The 18885-nt window shown below is 30.3% G+C and overlaps 1 protein-coding gene across 2 annotated transcripts; it reads right to left on the bottom strand.

Moving 5' to 3' along the window:
- Positions 1-977: 977 nt before the first annotated feature.
- Positions 978-18630, bottom strand: LOC117170289 (ATP-dependent RNA helicase DHX8). Of its 2 annotated transcripts, none has more exons than XM_033356962.1 (10): positions 18284-18630; positions 14652-14737; positions 13318-14333; positions 11441-11745; positions 10842-11274; positions 10499-10757; positions 9587-10410; positions 5280-5667; positions 2829-3058; positions 978-1084 (listed from the first exon to the last, which is right to left on the bottom strand). In XM_033356962.1, the coding sequence occupies exons 1-9, from the start codon at positions 18384-18386 to the stop codon at positions 2837-2839; spliced, it is 3636 nt and encodes a 1211-aa protein (XP_033212853.1). In that variant the 5' UTR covers positions 18387-18630; the 3' UTR covers positions 978-1084; positions 2829-2836. The 2 variants fall into 2 exon arrangements, with proteins under 2 accessions (XP_033212853.1, XP_033212854.1); XM_033356963.1 differs by lacking the exon at positions 978-1084 and adding an exon at positions 1373-1412.
- Positions 18631-18885: the final 255 nt, after the last annotated feature.

Below are 18885 nucleotides of genomic sequence, written 5' to 3'. Positions count from 1 at the left end.
TGGCCAAACAATTTTAAAATAGAAAAGGTTAAAATTGAAATAATATCATGTTAAAAAAATCAAAATGAGTTCATTATAATTTAAACAATTTAAAATTCTATATTTTAAAATAGAAAGACTTAATACATGACTGTTACACATTCAGAACACTAAAAAAAGGCAGTTTAAGATTGAAACATTAGAGACGACTCTCTGCTTTACATAAACTGTTCAGATTCAAATAATTTTCAATTAAAAGCCGTAATGATTGGAAACAATTTTAAATTGAAAATATTTGAAGAATAATTTCCATGAATGTTTATGAATGAAAGAATATAAAATTAATGCAGTTTTTAAAAATCCGGAATTAATAATTATTTTAAATTTGAATCGATCAAACCTGTGTTTTTAGGTTTGAATTTGTAGTATTAAAAGTTTTTTTTAGCCTCGAAATAAAGTATTCAATTTGAAAGGTTTCTGATTTCTCATTTTATAATTCTGAAAGTTTTTCGTTTGGAAATTTAGATGCTTCAAGTTATAAAGGAATTTTGAACGAAAATGTTCAAGTTATATTTAACATTTATATAGTTAAAATTTTTAAGTAAACTTTTGAATTAGGAAGTGTTACAATTTGTAATCCAGACTTCAAAATGTTAAGCCAATAAATAAGACGATAAATTTTGAACCCTAAATTGAAAAAAATGTACTACCCTTCAGATGTTCGGAATCAGCAAAATGAACAATTTAAGCATTTGAACATATGTATAATGAAATTAATGCTATAAAATGTAGATATACCATAAGGAGTTAGGACATGTAGTTTTAAAAGCTTATAAAAACAGTTAGAAAATTCTCACTTTAATTTTTCTGTTCATCGAATTTCGAATAAATTTAAGTTTATAAAGTTTCTTCAAATTTCGTATAGATTTAGCCACTCCAAAAATATTTTGTATTTTGTACATATATATAACCTCAAAACAATGCCGACAAAAAACTCACATTTTTCTTGATTCGTTTCTTTTCTTCTTTCAACTGCTGCTGCAGTTCTTCTTGTGCTTTCTTTCGACGTTGAAGTTTTCTTTTGTGAAAGCCTCCAAGGAACTCTCTGTTTGAAAAAAGTTAAAAAATATTGTAAATTTTGATGAAAGTTTTTGTAGAGTTATTCTGATTCTTGTATTAAATTTCAACGTACTTTCTTTTTTCTTCATCAAATACTAAATTAATCTTATTTTTACGAGGCTTTTTGCCACCTATTTTTATTTTATTTCGCTTTTGAGGCTGATTTTTTCTGTTCTTCATATTGACGTGACGCGTGATCTATTTGCGAATGTAAACAATCCTAACCTCAAATTTAACACGTGCGTCTTTCATGGCGTCGCGTCAAAAATCCACATTCAAAATTGGTTCGGACATCTGTTTGGTTTTTATACATTCTATAGATTTACATTTTTACTATTAATTATATCAAAAGAACAATTCTAACAAAGCCAACATTTTTTAAATTTGTAATGCTCAATGTCTTACACATATCAAATGGAAACTAGCACTTTTAAACTGAGCAATTTTAAATTAAATGCAGTTAAATTGCCAAGTTAAAAATTTTTAAGTTTTATAAATTATAGAGTTCAGAGATTTTCAGATTCACTTCAAAAAATATAAATTCATGTTATCATTTTCAATGCTCTAAATTGAAGAATCAATCAATGAATTTAAAAAATTTCATAATTTTACCATTTTAAACAATTTTAAGCTATATAAACATTAAAAAATGACCGATTATATTTTGTTTATAAACTGAACACTTCTTAAATTAAAAGTTAAATTACTTTTATTTTAAACAGTTTTAAAATCCTTGAAATGCTTCAAAATTTTATTTAAAAGTCTTGAAAAAATTACATGTTTTTTCACTTTTTTCATAACTTCTAAACATTTTTTAGAATTATTCAAATTTTTCCTAACATTTTTCCTACAATTTTTTTAAAATCCTGCCAAATTAAAAAAAAAATTCTTAAAATCTTTCTAGGAAATATTTTTTATTCTTCTGAAGTCTTTCAAAATTCTTGAAAAGGTTCTATTTTTTTTTGTTTGAAATCTGCCAAAATCTATATTTAATTTTAAATTAGACCGTGGAGTATTTGCACCAAAATTATGGTACGAATAACAAGATTTTGTTGGTACAACACGTAGGCACTTCGTTTAAATTATTTCAAATCATTCCAATCTTTTAATTAATTTGAAATTTTGTTTAAACTTCTAAATACACTCGAACTTTTTCTAAGAATAATAGGTATTCAATTGTTATTTATACATCCAAATTCAACCTTTGATTCAACAATTTGTCTTACAAATAAAATTTTTGAAATAGAGCAATTAAATTGTAAGGTTTAAAATTTTTTTAGTTTCGAATATTCAATTTATAATGACTGATTTTCAATGTGTAGTCAGTTATTTCTAAATATTTTTCTTTTTCTTAATTAAAAAAATTCAAATTGAACGGTTTAAATCATCTTGTAAAATCAATTATTATTCTTTTTTTTTAATCATAATTGAAAAAGATAACAATTTAACTAATTATTTTTAAAAACGAATGAAATCAAAGTTGGATAGATTTTTGTTCTAAACATGTGTCAAATTTCCGGTCAAAAAATCAATTCACTGTAATTTCCCGGTCCAGCGGCCATCCTAGGCATGTCTAAGAACCCTTTTTGTTCTAATTTCTAAAAAATTTCATTCAGGCAAGGAAAAGCATCTAAACAGCAGAAATAAAACAAATAAATGGGTTTAAAAAATGTTTTTTTCGTCATTAAATAGCTATTTAAAATAAACGTAAACCTAAATATGTCACTAACTTCGCTACTTAATTGCGACGACGTCTAACTCGAGAAATTCTCCACGCATTTGGTTCTTCATATTTGTTGTACAATGGTTCCAGTCTCTGGTTCTTCTTAAACTTGCTCAATTTTGCCGGATCGCTAAATCTGAAGAAAGCTGGTGCATATTCCACTAGCCACTTAGGATCAATTGTTGTAACTTCCCGCATATACTCCTTCGTTGTCTGAACCAGTTCATGGTAAATTACCTAAACACAAAGATTACAATTATAATCACAAAATTCCCAGATCTTTCAAATAGGAAAAAGCTAGTTCCATCTAAAAAGGTGATGTCACCATATATGTCGATGATCTCGAATTCATTATTTTATTTCAGGCTTTTCATTACTTAAAGTTAGTTTATATCTTGAATTTGGAATATTATAAATTAAATATACAAACTAAAAGTATTACTGGAAATTAGTATTTTTTTAAACGATGTTTATAATATAATCATAAAGTGTCTAAGAAGACTTAAATTTCTTACAACTATATTTGTGGGCATTCACACGAAAAGTGCCATATGGCCTCGCTTATGGTTCTCGCCAAGTTTAGATGCTTTTTTCTCGAAAAAGATTTTTGAAGTTGCAACTTCAAAAATGTCTCAGTGACTCGTAATTAACTTAGGGGGTTCGTTTTGGGTCGAAAATGCCGGGAATTTATCCGGCTATGTGCCTCTGCGTAATTTCACACCGGCCATAAGGTCGGTTATTGATACATATGTACAATCTGGAAGTATTTCTTTTAATGTTAATGTTTCTCGCCGGAAACTAGTATTTCTTAGCAATAAACCACCGATTTAATTTTCTATATATTTTACACAAATATTATAAATTAATTCTTAAGTTCAGATATCAATTTTCATCAAATAAAACTGTGTGGCTGAAAATTAATATGTTTTGCTTGAGGAATAAACTTTTTTTTGTTGAAATATCAGTTGTGATACGATTTGTTAAAGTCATATTTTTTGGTTGAAAAATCAACTAATCGGTTGAATTACTATATTCAAAATTAATTTTTTTGGTTGAAGATTTATCATTTTAGTTGAGAATTCGACATTTTTGGTGAAAATTCAACTGTGCTCGTGAAATGTAGTCTTTATGGGTTGAAAATTCGGATATTTTTGTAAAAAAACTCCACCTTTTTGTTGAAGATTCGCATTTTCGAATAGAATATTTAACTGTTTTGCAGGAAACTCGTCTTCTTGACTTGAAAATTGAAGAAATTGGATGATTTTTTTTATCCGTGTATTGACATGATTTTTTTTTTGTTGAAAACACAACTATTTTGTTAAAAATGGTCCTTTTCAATTAACTTTAACTTTTTTATTCAAAATTGAAAGTTTTTGGTTTAACTACACGGAGATAAATTTCTGGATATTAATATACATTCATTAATTCACTTGATTTTATTACGCTTGGGCGTGAGAACTAAGATCTCGCAATCCTTGCTCTTAAAGCATAGGTCTCGAAGCTGTTCTCAGTTCGTTTTTTTCTTAGAAATACATTTTTCAACTGAAAATTTAACTATTCCATTTTTGGTTGAAAATTTATTTATATTAAAAATTCAGCTCTTTGGTTGCAAATTTACCTCTCCGGTTAAAAATTTAACCATTTTATTGAAAATTTGCGTTGTTAAGTAAAAAATTTATTAATTGTATTAGAAAATTAATGTCTTTAATGAAAGATTCACCTTTTTTTATTCGAAATTCTAATACTTGGTTAAAATTGGAACTACTTTGTTAAAAATTAATTTTCTGTCGTTTTCGATTCATGATCCTAAGTTTTGTTAAAAAACTCATGTCTTTAGTTGAAAATGTAACTATTTTGTTTCAAATTTGTTTTTTTTTCTTGTCTGAAAATAAATTTGTTGACTGAAAACTTAACCCTTCCAGGTTTGGTTGAAATTCATGTATCTAGCTAAAATTTATATTTTTTTTGTAGAAAATTAATGTTCTCGGTGAAAACATCATCAACTTTGTTGACAATACAACAACTTGATTTAAAAATCACCTTAACAGTTAGAAATTTGCCTAGTTTCTCAAAAATTCTTATTTTATGTTCGAATTTTTTTTTTACCTGAAAATTGAACAATTCGATTTTTGTTGAAAATTCTTATTTTTTGGTTGAATTGGACTATTTTAATTTGAAATTAAAAACTTTTTTGGCCAAAGTATCAACTATTACATTTTTGGTGCAGAAGTTAAATTCAAGAAGTTAAATAGGATTCATCATTTTAAATGTCAATTTTCATCAACTATCCAAAATATTGTCCATGCTTTTCTTTTCTATTATTTTAAACATATGATACTATGAAATACAAAAATTTTGCATCATTATTAATCTTATATTTTAATTTTAAAATTGTGTGAGCCAAAAAATCTCATGCTTATTTTCTAGTTAAGAATAAAAAGTTATAATTTCCACATACCCATTCGGGTTGCCTGTTAAACAACGCACTGCTGGGGTGAATGTACACAACCTGACTATCAACCAAAGTTCTGTACCCTTCCTGTGGATCTTTCTTCGCAGCGTTTCTGAAAAATCCGGAGCATATTGCCTTTTGAACTCGAACTGTATTATGTTGACCCGCGGAAACTACGTCCAATTTATGCCTATCCATAATTCCTAAAAGCTGTTTGCGAACATCTTGTGCCCTTTTGAGCGTTCGAATTTGTACAAAATTTTCATAGCACCAAGAATTTGAAAAATTATTTCGCTTCCATGAGTTGTAAACCGCTAAAAGAGTCAAGTGATCTCCTTCTGCTTGGTTAAACTTTGCTTTCTTCTGATCCGCGACGGCTTGCTTGTCTTTCGGTCTGTAAAACAAAATTAATTAATCGTTATATAATGGATTTATAACCAATCGTTTGTTATATTTTCAAACTATTTATTTTACACTTGAATGTAGAAAAAAATGCCAGGTCATTTTTCAGATATCAAAAAATGATACCGATTATTTTTAAACTTTCAAATTCGAACCTTGAAATCTATCATTTTATAATTTGTTCAAGTATTCAAGAAAAGATTATCCAAATCAACGAATATGATGTCTAGAGTTCAGGCATTCTGAAATCCCCGAGGTTTTACCAAAAATTTTCCCGACCAATTAAGTATTTTCACTTCATAACCAGCTTTCTTAACTTCGTTGAGTGCTGAGGGGAAAACAGTGGCACCAAATTCATGGGTCTAGACTTAAGTTTTGTAATATTTTCGTAACAAATCATTTTAAAGTAATAGTTATAGACAAACAAAAAATAATTGACAAATAAACTTTTAGCGCTAACTACCTATCACAAAAATCAAAAATAATTTACAAATAAACTTATGGTAAAACAATGTTCTTTATGAAGATATGAACAAAAGAAGGTTTAATCCCAAATGTTTTTGGTCCATTTTTTGGCCCTGAGTACTCAACAAAGTGATGTTAGCTGCACTGTAAAAAATACGTTTTAAAATTGCACTTCAAAGTGTAAATTTACCATCGACATATAGAAATGGACCAGTAATGCTGTGGGGAGAACGGTAATGGGCATAAGAGAGAGAAAAAACATATGAAACGTAGACTTATCTCTTTCTAGATAAAGCTGATTGGTCGAGAATATTTTTGTTGGGTGAAGTTTGGCGCAGCACAGGACCGTGCTTTGTGTCGCGAGTGCCCCAATAATGTGACGTTTATCGCACTTTTCAGAATTGATTTATTTATAATTTATTTAATTATAATTTATTGTAAATAAATATAAAAAATGGTGGCAGCCTGTGTAGTTTGTGGGCGTTGTCAAGACGTTTATACGGGGATACGTTTTCATACGTAAGTAAAGTTATTGAATATAGTAAAATAAAAAATGTCACAACAAAAACAAAACATCAAAATATAAAGTTTTGTACCTATGCAATACAAATAATTATTTTTTATGTTATAGAAATATTGTTCAAATTTTTGACAGTTTTTACATTATTTTTGAACTCACAAAACGATTATTATTGTAGCATTTTCAATCCAATTTCAAGAAGAATTCAAGGTTATCAAGTTTTTAAAATAATCTATCTGAAACAGGTTAAAATTCAAGAAAAAATTCAAGAACATTCATGTAAAATACATGAATGTTCTTTAAAATTCAATTTATTATAACTACAAATTTCTAATGTATTGCTTTTCTTTTTTTTTAATTAAAGGTACAGAATATTTAGGCAATACCCAGGGCCATCAAATCACTTGACAGAGCCCTGACATAGAAAAAGGCAGGTCTACGTCTCATATGTTTTTTTCTCTCTAGAGCCCATTTCAGTTCTCCCCAAAGCGTTACCGGTCCATTTCTATATGTCGATGAAATTTACACATATAAAATGTCACTTTAGATGCATTAAAATTACAGGTTAGAAAGCAAATTTCCACATTTTGTGTAGAATGACGTCTCTTACAGGTTTAATTCTATGACTCTGCATGAATTCATGCGTTTTGAAAATCACTACGTCAGAGTGTGTAAAAAAAGAACTCACGCTGTACATAGTAAAATTCCCTAGATTGATAAAATTACCGACTGCGCATAAATTTCTCTTTTCTAATGAAAATTTCTCCACTTTATAGTGATTATAGATTCGTCCGTATAATATTCCACATTTGTGTAATTTTCGCGATAGAGCTTTTTTTCGTTCGTTTGTTCGCGTGTTATGAGCGAACGTACATTTTATTTTAGTTTGCAAACTTTATAGCTCACTTTCGACGAAAGCATAAATGCGTGTGACTGATATTAAATTATAAATTTTATGCCACATAAGCTTGCGTAATTATAAATATATTCTTAATATGATCTTAATGGTTTAAGTATTTGAGGTTCGGTTGATATTTTGGAGAAATTTTCCACTTTCCGTTGTTTGAATAATATTTTATATAAATTATTATTGAGGCGTTTCCAGCCTTTTTGCACACCCTGTATAATAAACATTTCTCAATGTACTTTGGATTATTTTAAAGGTCAATTTTTATAAGGAGCACTAAAATATGACTATTATTGTGCAAATTATTGATTACATAGTGCAACATGTTTAAAATTGAAACAAAAATGTTAGAAAAAACTATTTTTTTTCTGCTGAAAGAATCATTTTTGTAAAATGCATGGAATTTAAAAAGTAATCATGGGATTCCTATCAAATTTAATTTAAAGATATATTCAGTTGGTTATTTTTCTAAAGATGAGATGTCTTCAAAGTTTTCCAACCACATGAAATGATACATCAAGCTAAAAAAATTGGAAAAATAAAGAGAGGGGACTAAGGGACGTTTAAGTTTAAAGTTTCAGCTCGATATCTCATTTCGTGTAGAATAGTTATTATATTAACATTATAGTAACATTGATGGTCTAGAAAATAAAAAGATAAAGTAGAAAAAATTAGATTTAGCGATAGAATAAAAATGCCCGAATTATTTCCGATTTTCCGATTTACTAGACACCCTGGAAAGCGTTTAAAATAAAAATTTAAATATTCCAATTTCAGACATTTTAAAATAAAACGTTGCATATTGAAATCGTCTAATTCTCGAAATTCAAAAGTATTCAGTTTCACACGCTACTAGTTTAAAATTGTTTAACTTATAAAGAACCTTACGAAGTATAAAACGAAAATTATTCAATTTTTAGCTTCAACAATATAAAAATATTTAAATATAAAATACTTGATTTATATATATATTTAAAACCAAACTATATTAAATGTTTCAACCCCTGCAATTCATGCCATACTGAAGACTTCAAACTTGAAATTGCGCATATATGAAGGTTTTTAATTTAAAATAAAATCACAAGTTCTTAAAACTTTCACTTATTGCAAAATCTTAAACACTCAATTTGTTCAATATTGATGGCTTCGGACTTAAATTAGTTCAACTATTGTGGATTTCAATTTAAGACTATCAAATTTTAAATATTTCAGCATTTGCATTTGAAATAGTTGAGTTTGCAATTACCTAAATGAGAAAAATCTCCACTGTTATTGCTTTCAATTTATAATATATTTGTTACATCTAGAGGGGTTTAAATATTATTCAATTTTGAACGTTATGAATTGAAAATTCTTTAACTATCGGGGGTTTAATTTATGAATTACACCGGCACACAAAAAAGTGGTTTGCCCGGCGGACTATACCAGCATATTTATAGGGTTTTTGGGGTCGCTGAATCCGAATCCGGGGTCAAAATAACCCAGTTGGTTCATATTTTTTCGAAAAACGCAAAACCAGACGTAAAATCGACGATAAAAGCGATTTTTGTCTATATTTTTTTACACACAAAAATGTCATGCCCAGTAATTTTAATCAGCATATTTATACGCGCTTGGGGTCGCTGATTCCGAATCCAAAGTCCAAATAACCTAGTTGGCTCATATTCTTTCGAAAAACGCAAAAATATACGTTTTTGTCATTCTTACGTATATTTTTGCGTTTTTCGAAAAAATATGAGCCAACTAGGTTATTTGGACCCCGGACTCGGATTCAGCGATCACACAATCATATAGATATGCTGATTAAGACCACCGGACATGAAAAAAATATTTTTTGCAAAAATATACAAAAAAATTGCTGTTTTCGTCGATTTGATGTTTTTCGAAAAAATATGAGCCAACAGGGTTTTTTGAACCACGGATTCGGATTCAGCGAACCCAAAAACATACATATATGCTGGTATAGTCCGCCAGAGAGACCACTTTTTTCTGCGTGCCGGTGTTTTTTTAAATACATACCTATAAAAAACGTTCTGCACGGAGAGCATGCTAACGATAGTTAAAATTTCTTCTGAGCATTGCAGATTGACGCTCATGATCAACATTTTGGAGAGATTTGGCTCCAGTGGGAACTCAGCCATTCGCCTGCCCAGTCGAGTCAAAAGTCCTTCGTTGTCAAGAGCACTCAAACTGTGCAAAGACTCCAATGCCATTATAAGCGACTCCACCGGCGGTGCGTCCATGAAATCAAAATTGAGTAAATCATTAATTCCCATTGTTTTCAGCTGTAAAACTGTCGTCGCTAGATTCGTGCGCTGAATTTCGGGAACTGGTGTTGGCAGCATTTCATCTCTGTAAGCCCTTTCGGTATACAGTCTATAACACTTTCCCGGCCCTGTTCGACCAGCCCGTCCTGCTCTTTGTTTTGCAGCGGCTTGACTGATTGGGGTGACATTAAGACTGTCCATACCAGTCTTAGAATTGTAGACCTTTTGCTTCACGAATCCGGGATCCACAACATAATATATTCCATCAATAGTCAAGCTGGTCTCTGCGATATTCGTGGCTATAACCACTTTTCGGGAACCAGGCGGCGCGGGTTCGAAAATCCTCGTCTGCATTTCCGAAGGAAGTGCGGAATAAACAGGGAGGATAATCAGTTCAGGAACATCCTTTCCGAGCGACTTCATACGTTCGTAGAGAATCTCACAAGCCGTGTCGATTTCCTCTTGACCGGTCAAAAACAATAGAATGTCTCCAGGTGGTTCACGCAAGTGAATTTGCATCACTGTTATCAAGGACGCATCCAGATAATCCGTTTCGGCTTCTCTGGTGTACATAATCTGAAAACAATATAATTGTAAATAATATTCTGAAAGACGGAAATTAGAGAAATTTAAATCAAGAGAGAAACAGAGTAAAACTTCTTACTTCTACTTCGAATGTTCTGCCAGGAATGGTGAAGATTGGAGCTTCAAAGAAATACTGTGAGAACTTAACAGCATCCAATGTCGCACTTGTGACAATCAATTTCAATTCTGGTCTTCTGCCGACAGCTTGTTTTAAAAGTCCAAATAACACATCCGTGTGAATTGTGCGTTCATGAGCCTCGTCCAACATAATAACGGAATAAGTTTTCAAATCCAAGTCCATGAGGCATTCTCGCAAAAGCATACCGTCTGTCATGTATCTGTAAATTATTGGAAAATTTTATTTTTACTCTGCGCTATATTTGATAACACTTTATATATGAAAATCCAAATTAGAGTATTACTTTATCTTTGTTTCTGGCCCAGTGCAGTCTTCAAATCGAATAGTGTAACCAACTTCCTGTCCCATTCGACAACCAAATTCTTCAGCGACTCTTTTAGCTACCGAGACAGCGGCCACTCGTCGAGGTTGCGTACATCCAATCTTTCCCCGAGATGTGAAACCTGCCTCAGCCAAGTATTGCGTGATTTGGGTAGTTTTACCGGAACCTGTCTCTCCAATTACGATCAGTATTTGATTCTCCGTAACTGCTTTCACTAAATCGTCCCGCAGCTTGAAAATTGGAAGACTTTGTCTCTGTTCCAGGAGAGAGAGGTTCGTTTTCTTTCCAAAAGATGATTTTTTACCGCCAATCACGTGCTTCTTCCACTCGGGTAAATCTTGTGTTTGTAGACCGATTCCACGTGCGCTCGCTGCTGCCATTGCTCGACTTTCAACTGTAATATAAAAGCAGCATTAGTATAATTAAAAATTAAATCAATTAAATGTGAAATTAATACGAATTTAATTGCACGTATTGTATATTAAAAGTATAATACTTTTGAACGATGTAAAATATTTTGTATGCTAATTTTTGTATAGTTAGAGTTTTGCATGGCTCACCATCTGGCAAAGGGTCAATCCAATTTTTATGATGTCCTGTAGGTATGGAATCCATTTCCTGTTCTCTCTGAAGCATTTTCTGCTCTCTTCTTTCTTTGGCTAATGCGCTTTGCATCATCGCAGCTTGAGCCAACGACCCATCTGGATTTTTCATAATCCTCACTGGACTCAAATCATTCAAGGATCTACCATGTCCTTGTAAAAAGGGTGGTTCTTCCTCCACCAATTCAATTTCAACGTCTTCATCTTCATCATCCTCACGTGGTAGAATTCCCGTTTCCATATCAAATTCTGGAAGTTCACTCCTAGAAATAAAAGTTTGGAGCTTCTGCGTTAAATGCAAATGTTTTTTTATCTCTTTAAAAACTTTAATTTTCTGAAGATTTTGCAGCTAAAAAAGTGGTGTACGAAATGTCTCGAAAATCTTGCACTCATTGTTGTTGCAAACGAGATTGGTTTTTTAATTACTTAATATGGCTCCATTACATTTGAAATTGAAAAATGAAATTCGCTGCTAACTTTCAATTTGTTAACAACTGTTAATTTAATTTGTGATAAGTATGGTGGGAAAATATTTAATTGTTAATGCAAATACAGATATTAAATTATATACGTTGATAATAGCATAAAACTTAATTTCATTGAATAACAAAAATTGTTTATTGCCTTTAATTCTTTAATACCGACGAGATGATCATGCAAATTTTTTAGTATACACGAGATTTTAAGATTTCGCCAAATTTCCGAATTTTCCAAATTTTTGGGTTTTTCGAAATATTTAAAAATATTTCACACACGTCCAAAATGGTTGCAAGTAAGCTTAAGACATTTCAAGGAATTTCACAAATTTTCTTAGAATTTTAAGTGGCCCAAGAATATTTTCAGGAATTTCATAGAATGTTTCGAGGGACTTACTAGAATATTTTGAGATTTTATGGCCTTTGAAAGTATTTTAAGGGATTTCACAGAATTTTCATGGATTTCAACTAATTTTACAAGATTTCAAGTAATTTAGAGATATTTCAATTATTTTTAAAAAGTTTTCAATAGATTTCAAAATATTGCACGGGACTTTATGAAAGTTCAAAAGGTCGTGAAGGGTTTCAAAAGATTCTAAGGGATTTTAAGTGGTTTCAAGTTATTTCTAAAGATTTAAAGGAATTTCAAAGGATTTCCAGGAATTTTAAAATATTGTAAAAAAGTTCAATGGAACTTTAAGGATTTGAAGTAATTTAAAGGGGTTTAAAAAGCAATGAGGCATTTGAAATGATTTCAAGGTATTTCAACCAAAGTTAAGAGATTTCTCAAGTTTTTAAAAAATTTTCAATAGATAATGACGGATTTAAAAAAAATGAAGTCATTCGAAGTATTTAAACTTATTTAAAGAGATCTTGCGGGATTCCAAGGCATTTAAAACAAATGTTGAAAGGTTTAAATTTTAAACCTTTCAAAGGTTTCAACAGATTACAAAGTGTGGTAAAACCCTCATTTAATTATAAAACATAAGTATTTTAGCATATGCCAATATTTTTTTTGTATTGATTTTATAGGGTTTTTGACCAGCGAACTGTTAGTAGACACTTTATGATCTATTATAATATTTTAAGTATTATAACTTACAGGCAAAGTGCTTGATTAATTAAAAATGTTTTTTGACTAATCTAAATTAAACATTAAAAAAAATAGTATTAAAAATATGAAAATGTCAAGTAATCGTGTTTGTTGGATAGTCAATTCAATTCTTCAATTTTATAGGTGTCAAATTCGAAATGGTTCAATTTCTAACGTTTCAAATTCAAAATTGACGAATCTAAGTTATTTTTAACGAGTACTGAAACTTGAGTTGATTAAAAATTGTGAATCCTTTTCTCACTTACCTATCGATACAAGAGGCTGCAAGCATTTGTTTGATTTCCCACTTCTCCGGCGAAGACAACCTTTGTACCCTTTTCCTAGAGTAATTCTCATCCTCGTCATTAATGGTTTGCAGTTCCAACAACGAAGTTGGACGATCAGGATTTCGTAAATGTTTCTCGTCTTCTTCTGTCCTTGTTCTATTTACAACCGGATTAAGATCCTGCCCTGTTTCTTGATCTACATCTTTCATGCTCAAAGAAATCTTTTGTCCACTGATGCTGAGAACTTTGACGAGTACTTTTTGTCCCCGAGAAACAACATCAGCTGCAGTTGCAACTCTGCCTTCCCTCCTCAATTGCGAAATGTGCACGAGTCCCTCCCATCTACGCCTCAGAGATTCAAGTTGAACGAAACATCCAAAAGCGACGATGTTGGCGACTTTTCCAGGATAAACTTTCCCAATTTCCGGGTCCGTGGATAGTTCCTCGGCCGAGCGTGATCGTGACTTTTCTATTTCTTTATTGGTTCGTTTTGAATCTTTTCGGTGGTCTGTTTTTGATTTCCTGGTTCTAGATCTTGACCGTTTGCGATCTCTGGATCTGTGTCGCCTTCTGTCTTGTGTATCACGATCCCTGGATTTTGAACGGTGACGAGATCTTGAACCGGAATTTGAGCGACGACGAGAACGAGTTCTCGAAGTGGATCTGGATCTAGATCTAGATCTGTTTCCTTTCGCTCTCCGACTCGGCGATCTCGATTTCTTTCTTTTCCGATCTCTTGATCTGCTTCTCTTTCTCTCTTTACTTTTTTCGACTGCTTTAGGATCTGTACTATTATTGCTACAGGAGGGTGCAGATGCTTCTAAGGATGCCATTAGATCTTGGACGATGTCACTGTCGTTTTCATTGTCCACTTTCGGCAGTTCGTTTGGCATCGCTAAACATGGAAACCTGACTGCGAGGGCATCTTTCTTCGGCACTGGAGGTGGCGGCTTCATGTGTTGAATAATTCTGAGGAGATTTTCCATGAAGGAATCCTAAAAAAGTTGAAATTCATATCCTATGTGTTCTTATCATTTATATATTTATATTTGCAAGGTTTTTCGATCCTTTAACCCTCTACCGCCCACAGTGACATATATGTAACGTTTGGAAGACTTGAGTTTTTTTAAATATGACTTTGAGTCGAACAGCAATTTTTAACGCAAGGATATTTACATGAAAGTCAAGACGGTAATGAGCTATAATTTTAATTTTGTATACACTTCGCCATAGGAATAATATGCCGAAATATCTCAAAATTCAGAAAAAAAGAAAGTTTTAAGGGCGGTAGGGGGTTAAGTTTAAATACTTACTGAAAATTCTGCTCCATTTTCAATCAGGACTGCCTTAAACTTTTCAAACGTATTATTTTTTTCTGACAAATGAATAATGAATTCCGCTGAAAAATTAAAAATCGATAAGGATATTGAAATCATTTTCATTTTTATTTCGTAAAGTAAGGATTTATTTTGAATGAATTGATCAAACATTTTATATATGTTAGAGTGGTTAAAAAAGGACTTCTTTTAATTTTCAGCGGTCATGCCACGGTAGTTTGTTTTTCTATGTGAGAAAAAACCACTACTTTTTACAGATTTTTTAAAAATTGTTTAGAAGTTCTAAGCATCAAAACGTAAAAAGTGAGATTTTCGTAGTTATCGATTTTTGTTGAATATACGCATTAGTTTTAAATAAATATCTTATAAATGAAAATGGTAGCCAATACAAGGGCAAAACTCTCATTTGGTGTCGGATTAGAAAAAAATCAATGGACGTCAGGAAGTCATAAACAGTAAGATTTCTAAGAAACATAGAGATATAAGAGCATAATTGACCACCTGAACATTTTTTTAAGGAATACCAAAATAAAACATTTGAAACATGGGCATCGGACAAAACATTTTTAACAAATTTTAATAAGGCTTTTAATAGCTCCTCCATCAATTGATGTTGATAAAATAGCAATTTATGTAAATAGGAATAAGAAAGAATAATTTATATTACATAAAATTTTTTTTTTTCGTAACAAACGTACAGTTTAATTGTGTAATTTTGGCCACGCCGGGTTTAAACAAAGTATGCACTTGGTAAATGTTTGATTTATAATGTAATAGTGAGTCATTTATTGTTATTTCGATTTTAAATATTCTATAATATGCATAATGAAATTTGAAGTGTATAAAACAGAAATTATTATGATTAACTTTTCGAATAATTGTGAGAATAGTGAGAAAAAACTTAGTTGACTTCAACTAAAAAATGATCGTCCCGTCTTTAGTATTTAAGATTTTTCCTAACAAGAAAAATGTTCATCGTTCAACTGTATGTTTGCTCTTATTATAAGAAAATATAAACGTACTTTTATGCTCGAAGCCTCTAACAAAATTTTAAAACACCTGAAAAAATTAGTGAAATATTTGTTCATCCAGAGAAACAAAGTATGGCGATACGGCCGAATAACAATAAAAACAAGTTCTTGTGAATGACTATAATATATTCTTAATATTAATAATTGATAATTTATTGTTCGCAGCATGAAATTGTTTCGCCTAGATGCGTTTTTTTTATTCCTGTTTTTTTTTAATTCGTTCGTTTTATTATTTAAAGGATTTAAAGTTTAGAAGTACATTAGTTTAAAATTGCCGTGATTTAAGAAAACCCCGTGAACTAAAATAGAAAAATGAGTGTTTTATATCGTTGGAATCGTGAAGAAAAGATGCACCTGACTATTAAAATTATTTTTTCAAATTTCTAATAACTTTTAATATAATTATTGCTAAATTTTGGAAAAACGACGTTAACGGCATGATGTGGGAGAGTCGTAACTGACCGTTAACTGCAGGCTCAAATCATGGACAGCTGAATATATCACAGAAAATTTTGAGAAAAAGCCGCAAACTGCGTCCGTACGAGCTTACGGCGTACCCCAGAATCCTCTAACCCCGAGAAAAAAAAGTCTGTAATTCGAGAAACTTCGTAATTTATTTAGAAAATGAATCAGAATCTGCGATACACGCGAATAATGATTCGAACACTTTTCGTCGATTTTCTCGGCTACATTTTTCAGTTAATGGTGTTTTCTCAAATCACGGCAGAAAGGAAAATATTTTCTCGTGTATTAAAATGTTTGGATTCAATAAAAAGCCCTCGAAAAAGTCTCTAAACTTTGTTTTATGCCTTCTATTATTAGTTTTAGTAAAAATAATTAAATTGTTAAAATCTATTACAATTACAATTTTCTAATTTCAAGCATAAATGAAGACTTTTACCTTCTTAGTTTATTATATAAAAAAGGGACAATAATTTCAAATATTATATAATTTTTATGACTTTTAAATCTTTCAAAACTGTAAATTTAGAAGAAAAATAATATATTGTTGATCAGCCTACAGTTTTAAACTTGCAACATTATATTATTTTAAACTGGACTCCTTTAAAATTAAAAAATCTTGAATTGAAAGCATATATCGAAACCTTGAAAATAGTTTGGTTTTATTTTTAAATGTTTCAAAATTGCATCAACGATTACTTAAACTAATAATTTTAACTAACAATGTACTCAATTAATTGAAATAACGTTTAAAATGAGATAATTTTAAATTATAAACTTCAATTAATTGAATAAATCCTGATTCAAAGTCTTTGATATTGAATAACCTGCACACGAGGTATACTTCAAATTGTACACTTTTGAAATCTTGGAAGCTATAAAAATGGAGAAATTTCCATTATAAGGCTTACCAATTTTAATAGCTTCACTATTTCTCATTTAAAACTGAAATTTAATTAATTTTATAGCTTAAAAATTCACCATTTTCAAATTTGGAAAGTTTTAAATTAAAATTTCTTAAATTATTTATGTACTAAAAAATGATACAATATAAAATGTAAAGCCTTTCAGACTAAAAATATTCTTAAGTCCTGAAACTCCTTGAATTAGTTCAAAACTATAAAAACTCAGAATTTCTTAAATTCATAATTCTCAGAATTCTTTGAATAGTTTTAATTCCTTGCATTCTGTGAATGCGTGAAAATCTCTGAATTCTTAAAATTCTCTGAATTTCTTAAATTATCAGAATTCCTTAAGTTCTTTAAATTATATGCCTTCCTTAAATTTTCTGAAATCCTTCAATGATCTACATTCTTTGAAATCGTTCAATATTCGCAATAGCTTGAATTTTCAGAATATCCTGAATTTGTTGAATATTCTAAATTTCTTGTATTCACTGAATTCTAAAATATCTATGAATCCCTTCAATTTTCTGAGATCTTTGATTTCTCTAACTTCCCTGAAATCCTTGAATATTCGGAATTTCTTAAATATTCTGAATTCCTGGCATATTTTGAATTCTTTGAGTTTTCTGAACTCCTGAAATTCTTGAATTCTCTAAATCTTTATGTTATTTTGAAGTACTTGGAATTTAGAGAGTTCTATCAATTTAGAAAATTCCACGAATCCAAGGAATTCAGATATATCTGGAAATTTGGAGGAATTTCGTTGATTTTCAAGAAAGTTAAAAGAATTCAATATTAAGAGAGCTTAAAAGCATTCCAAGGAATTCAAAAGAATAAAAAATCATTAAAAGCTGAATATTTGTTTCGTGGCTTTTCAAATTTTTCAAGACCCGTTCCACATAAATATGTGAAAAATAAAAAGATAAAACTATAAATGATTAGATTTTAGCAAAGCATGAAGTAAACAACTGTGAACATAATAATTTAACGCATTTTACGTCATATGAAATTGTTATTATTTTTACATATCTATATCCTTTTATTTGCTGTTTTCTGTTTATTTTGTACTTATTTATCAGTACTTATAAAAAAATTATATACATAAAAATTAAAAATTGGAAGTTTGCAAAACGTTCTAATGTTATAAAATACGATTACGTGTAATTTCGAACATTGCGAGAAAAAAGTAGGTTATGTTTGATGTACTTACCTAAATCTTTGTCGTTCAAACCCAAGTGATTTTCTAATTCTGTACATATTTTTGAAACTAAAGATAAATGTTCTAGTTTCGCTACTTCGTCTATTTCCACCATGACTAAAAAAAAGTTAGTACGTCTCAATTTTTGATTTGTTTATCGTTGTCCACACAGGTACCCAGCCATGAAACCATATATAAGACTGACAGAAACTGACAGGACTGACTGGACTGACTGGCAGTTTAATACACAACCTACTATTACCACTGACGCAAGAAATTTCATATATAACCAAATTTACAACATTTAGAGTAAACGAAATGTTCCGTGTAAACAATAAACCATGTGCAAAATGCAGACTGAAAGAAAACAGCTGTTATCGTGATCAAAGATGGTGCATAAGCCATAAACCATAAACAATTAGGTATTTTATGTTGTGACGTCAGCTAGCAAGATGTCTGCAAGGCGAGGGCAGATAAATACCAATTGCATGGAATGAAACCTAATTTTGTTAATAACTTGGACTCTTATTCAATCCAGAGCTTCAAACTTAATTGGCTCTACTCAATAAAATAATAATCAATAAATTAATAAAATAAGAGAAATAAACAATTAT

Source organism: Belonocnema kinseyi, chromosome 3 (genome assembly GCF_010883055.1).
Source record: "Belonocnema kinseyi isolate 2016_QV_RU_SX_M_011 chromosome 3, B_treatae_v1, whole genome shotgun sequence".
In the NCBI taxonomy this organism is placed as follows: domain Eukaryota; kingdom Metazoa; phylum Arthropoda; class Insecta; order Hymenoptera; family Cynipidae; genus Belonocnema; species Belonocnema kinseyi.
This window is presented reverse-complemented; position numbering and strand designations above follow the sequence as displayed.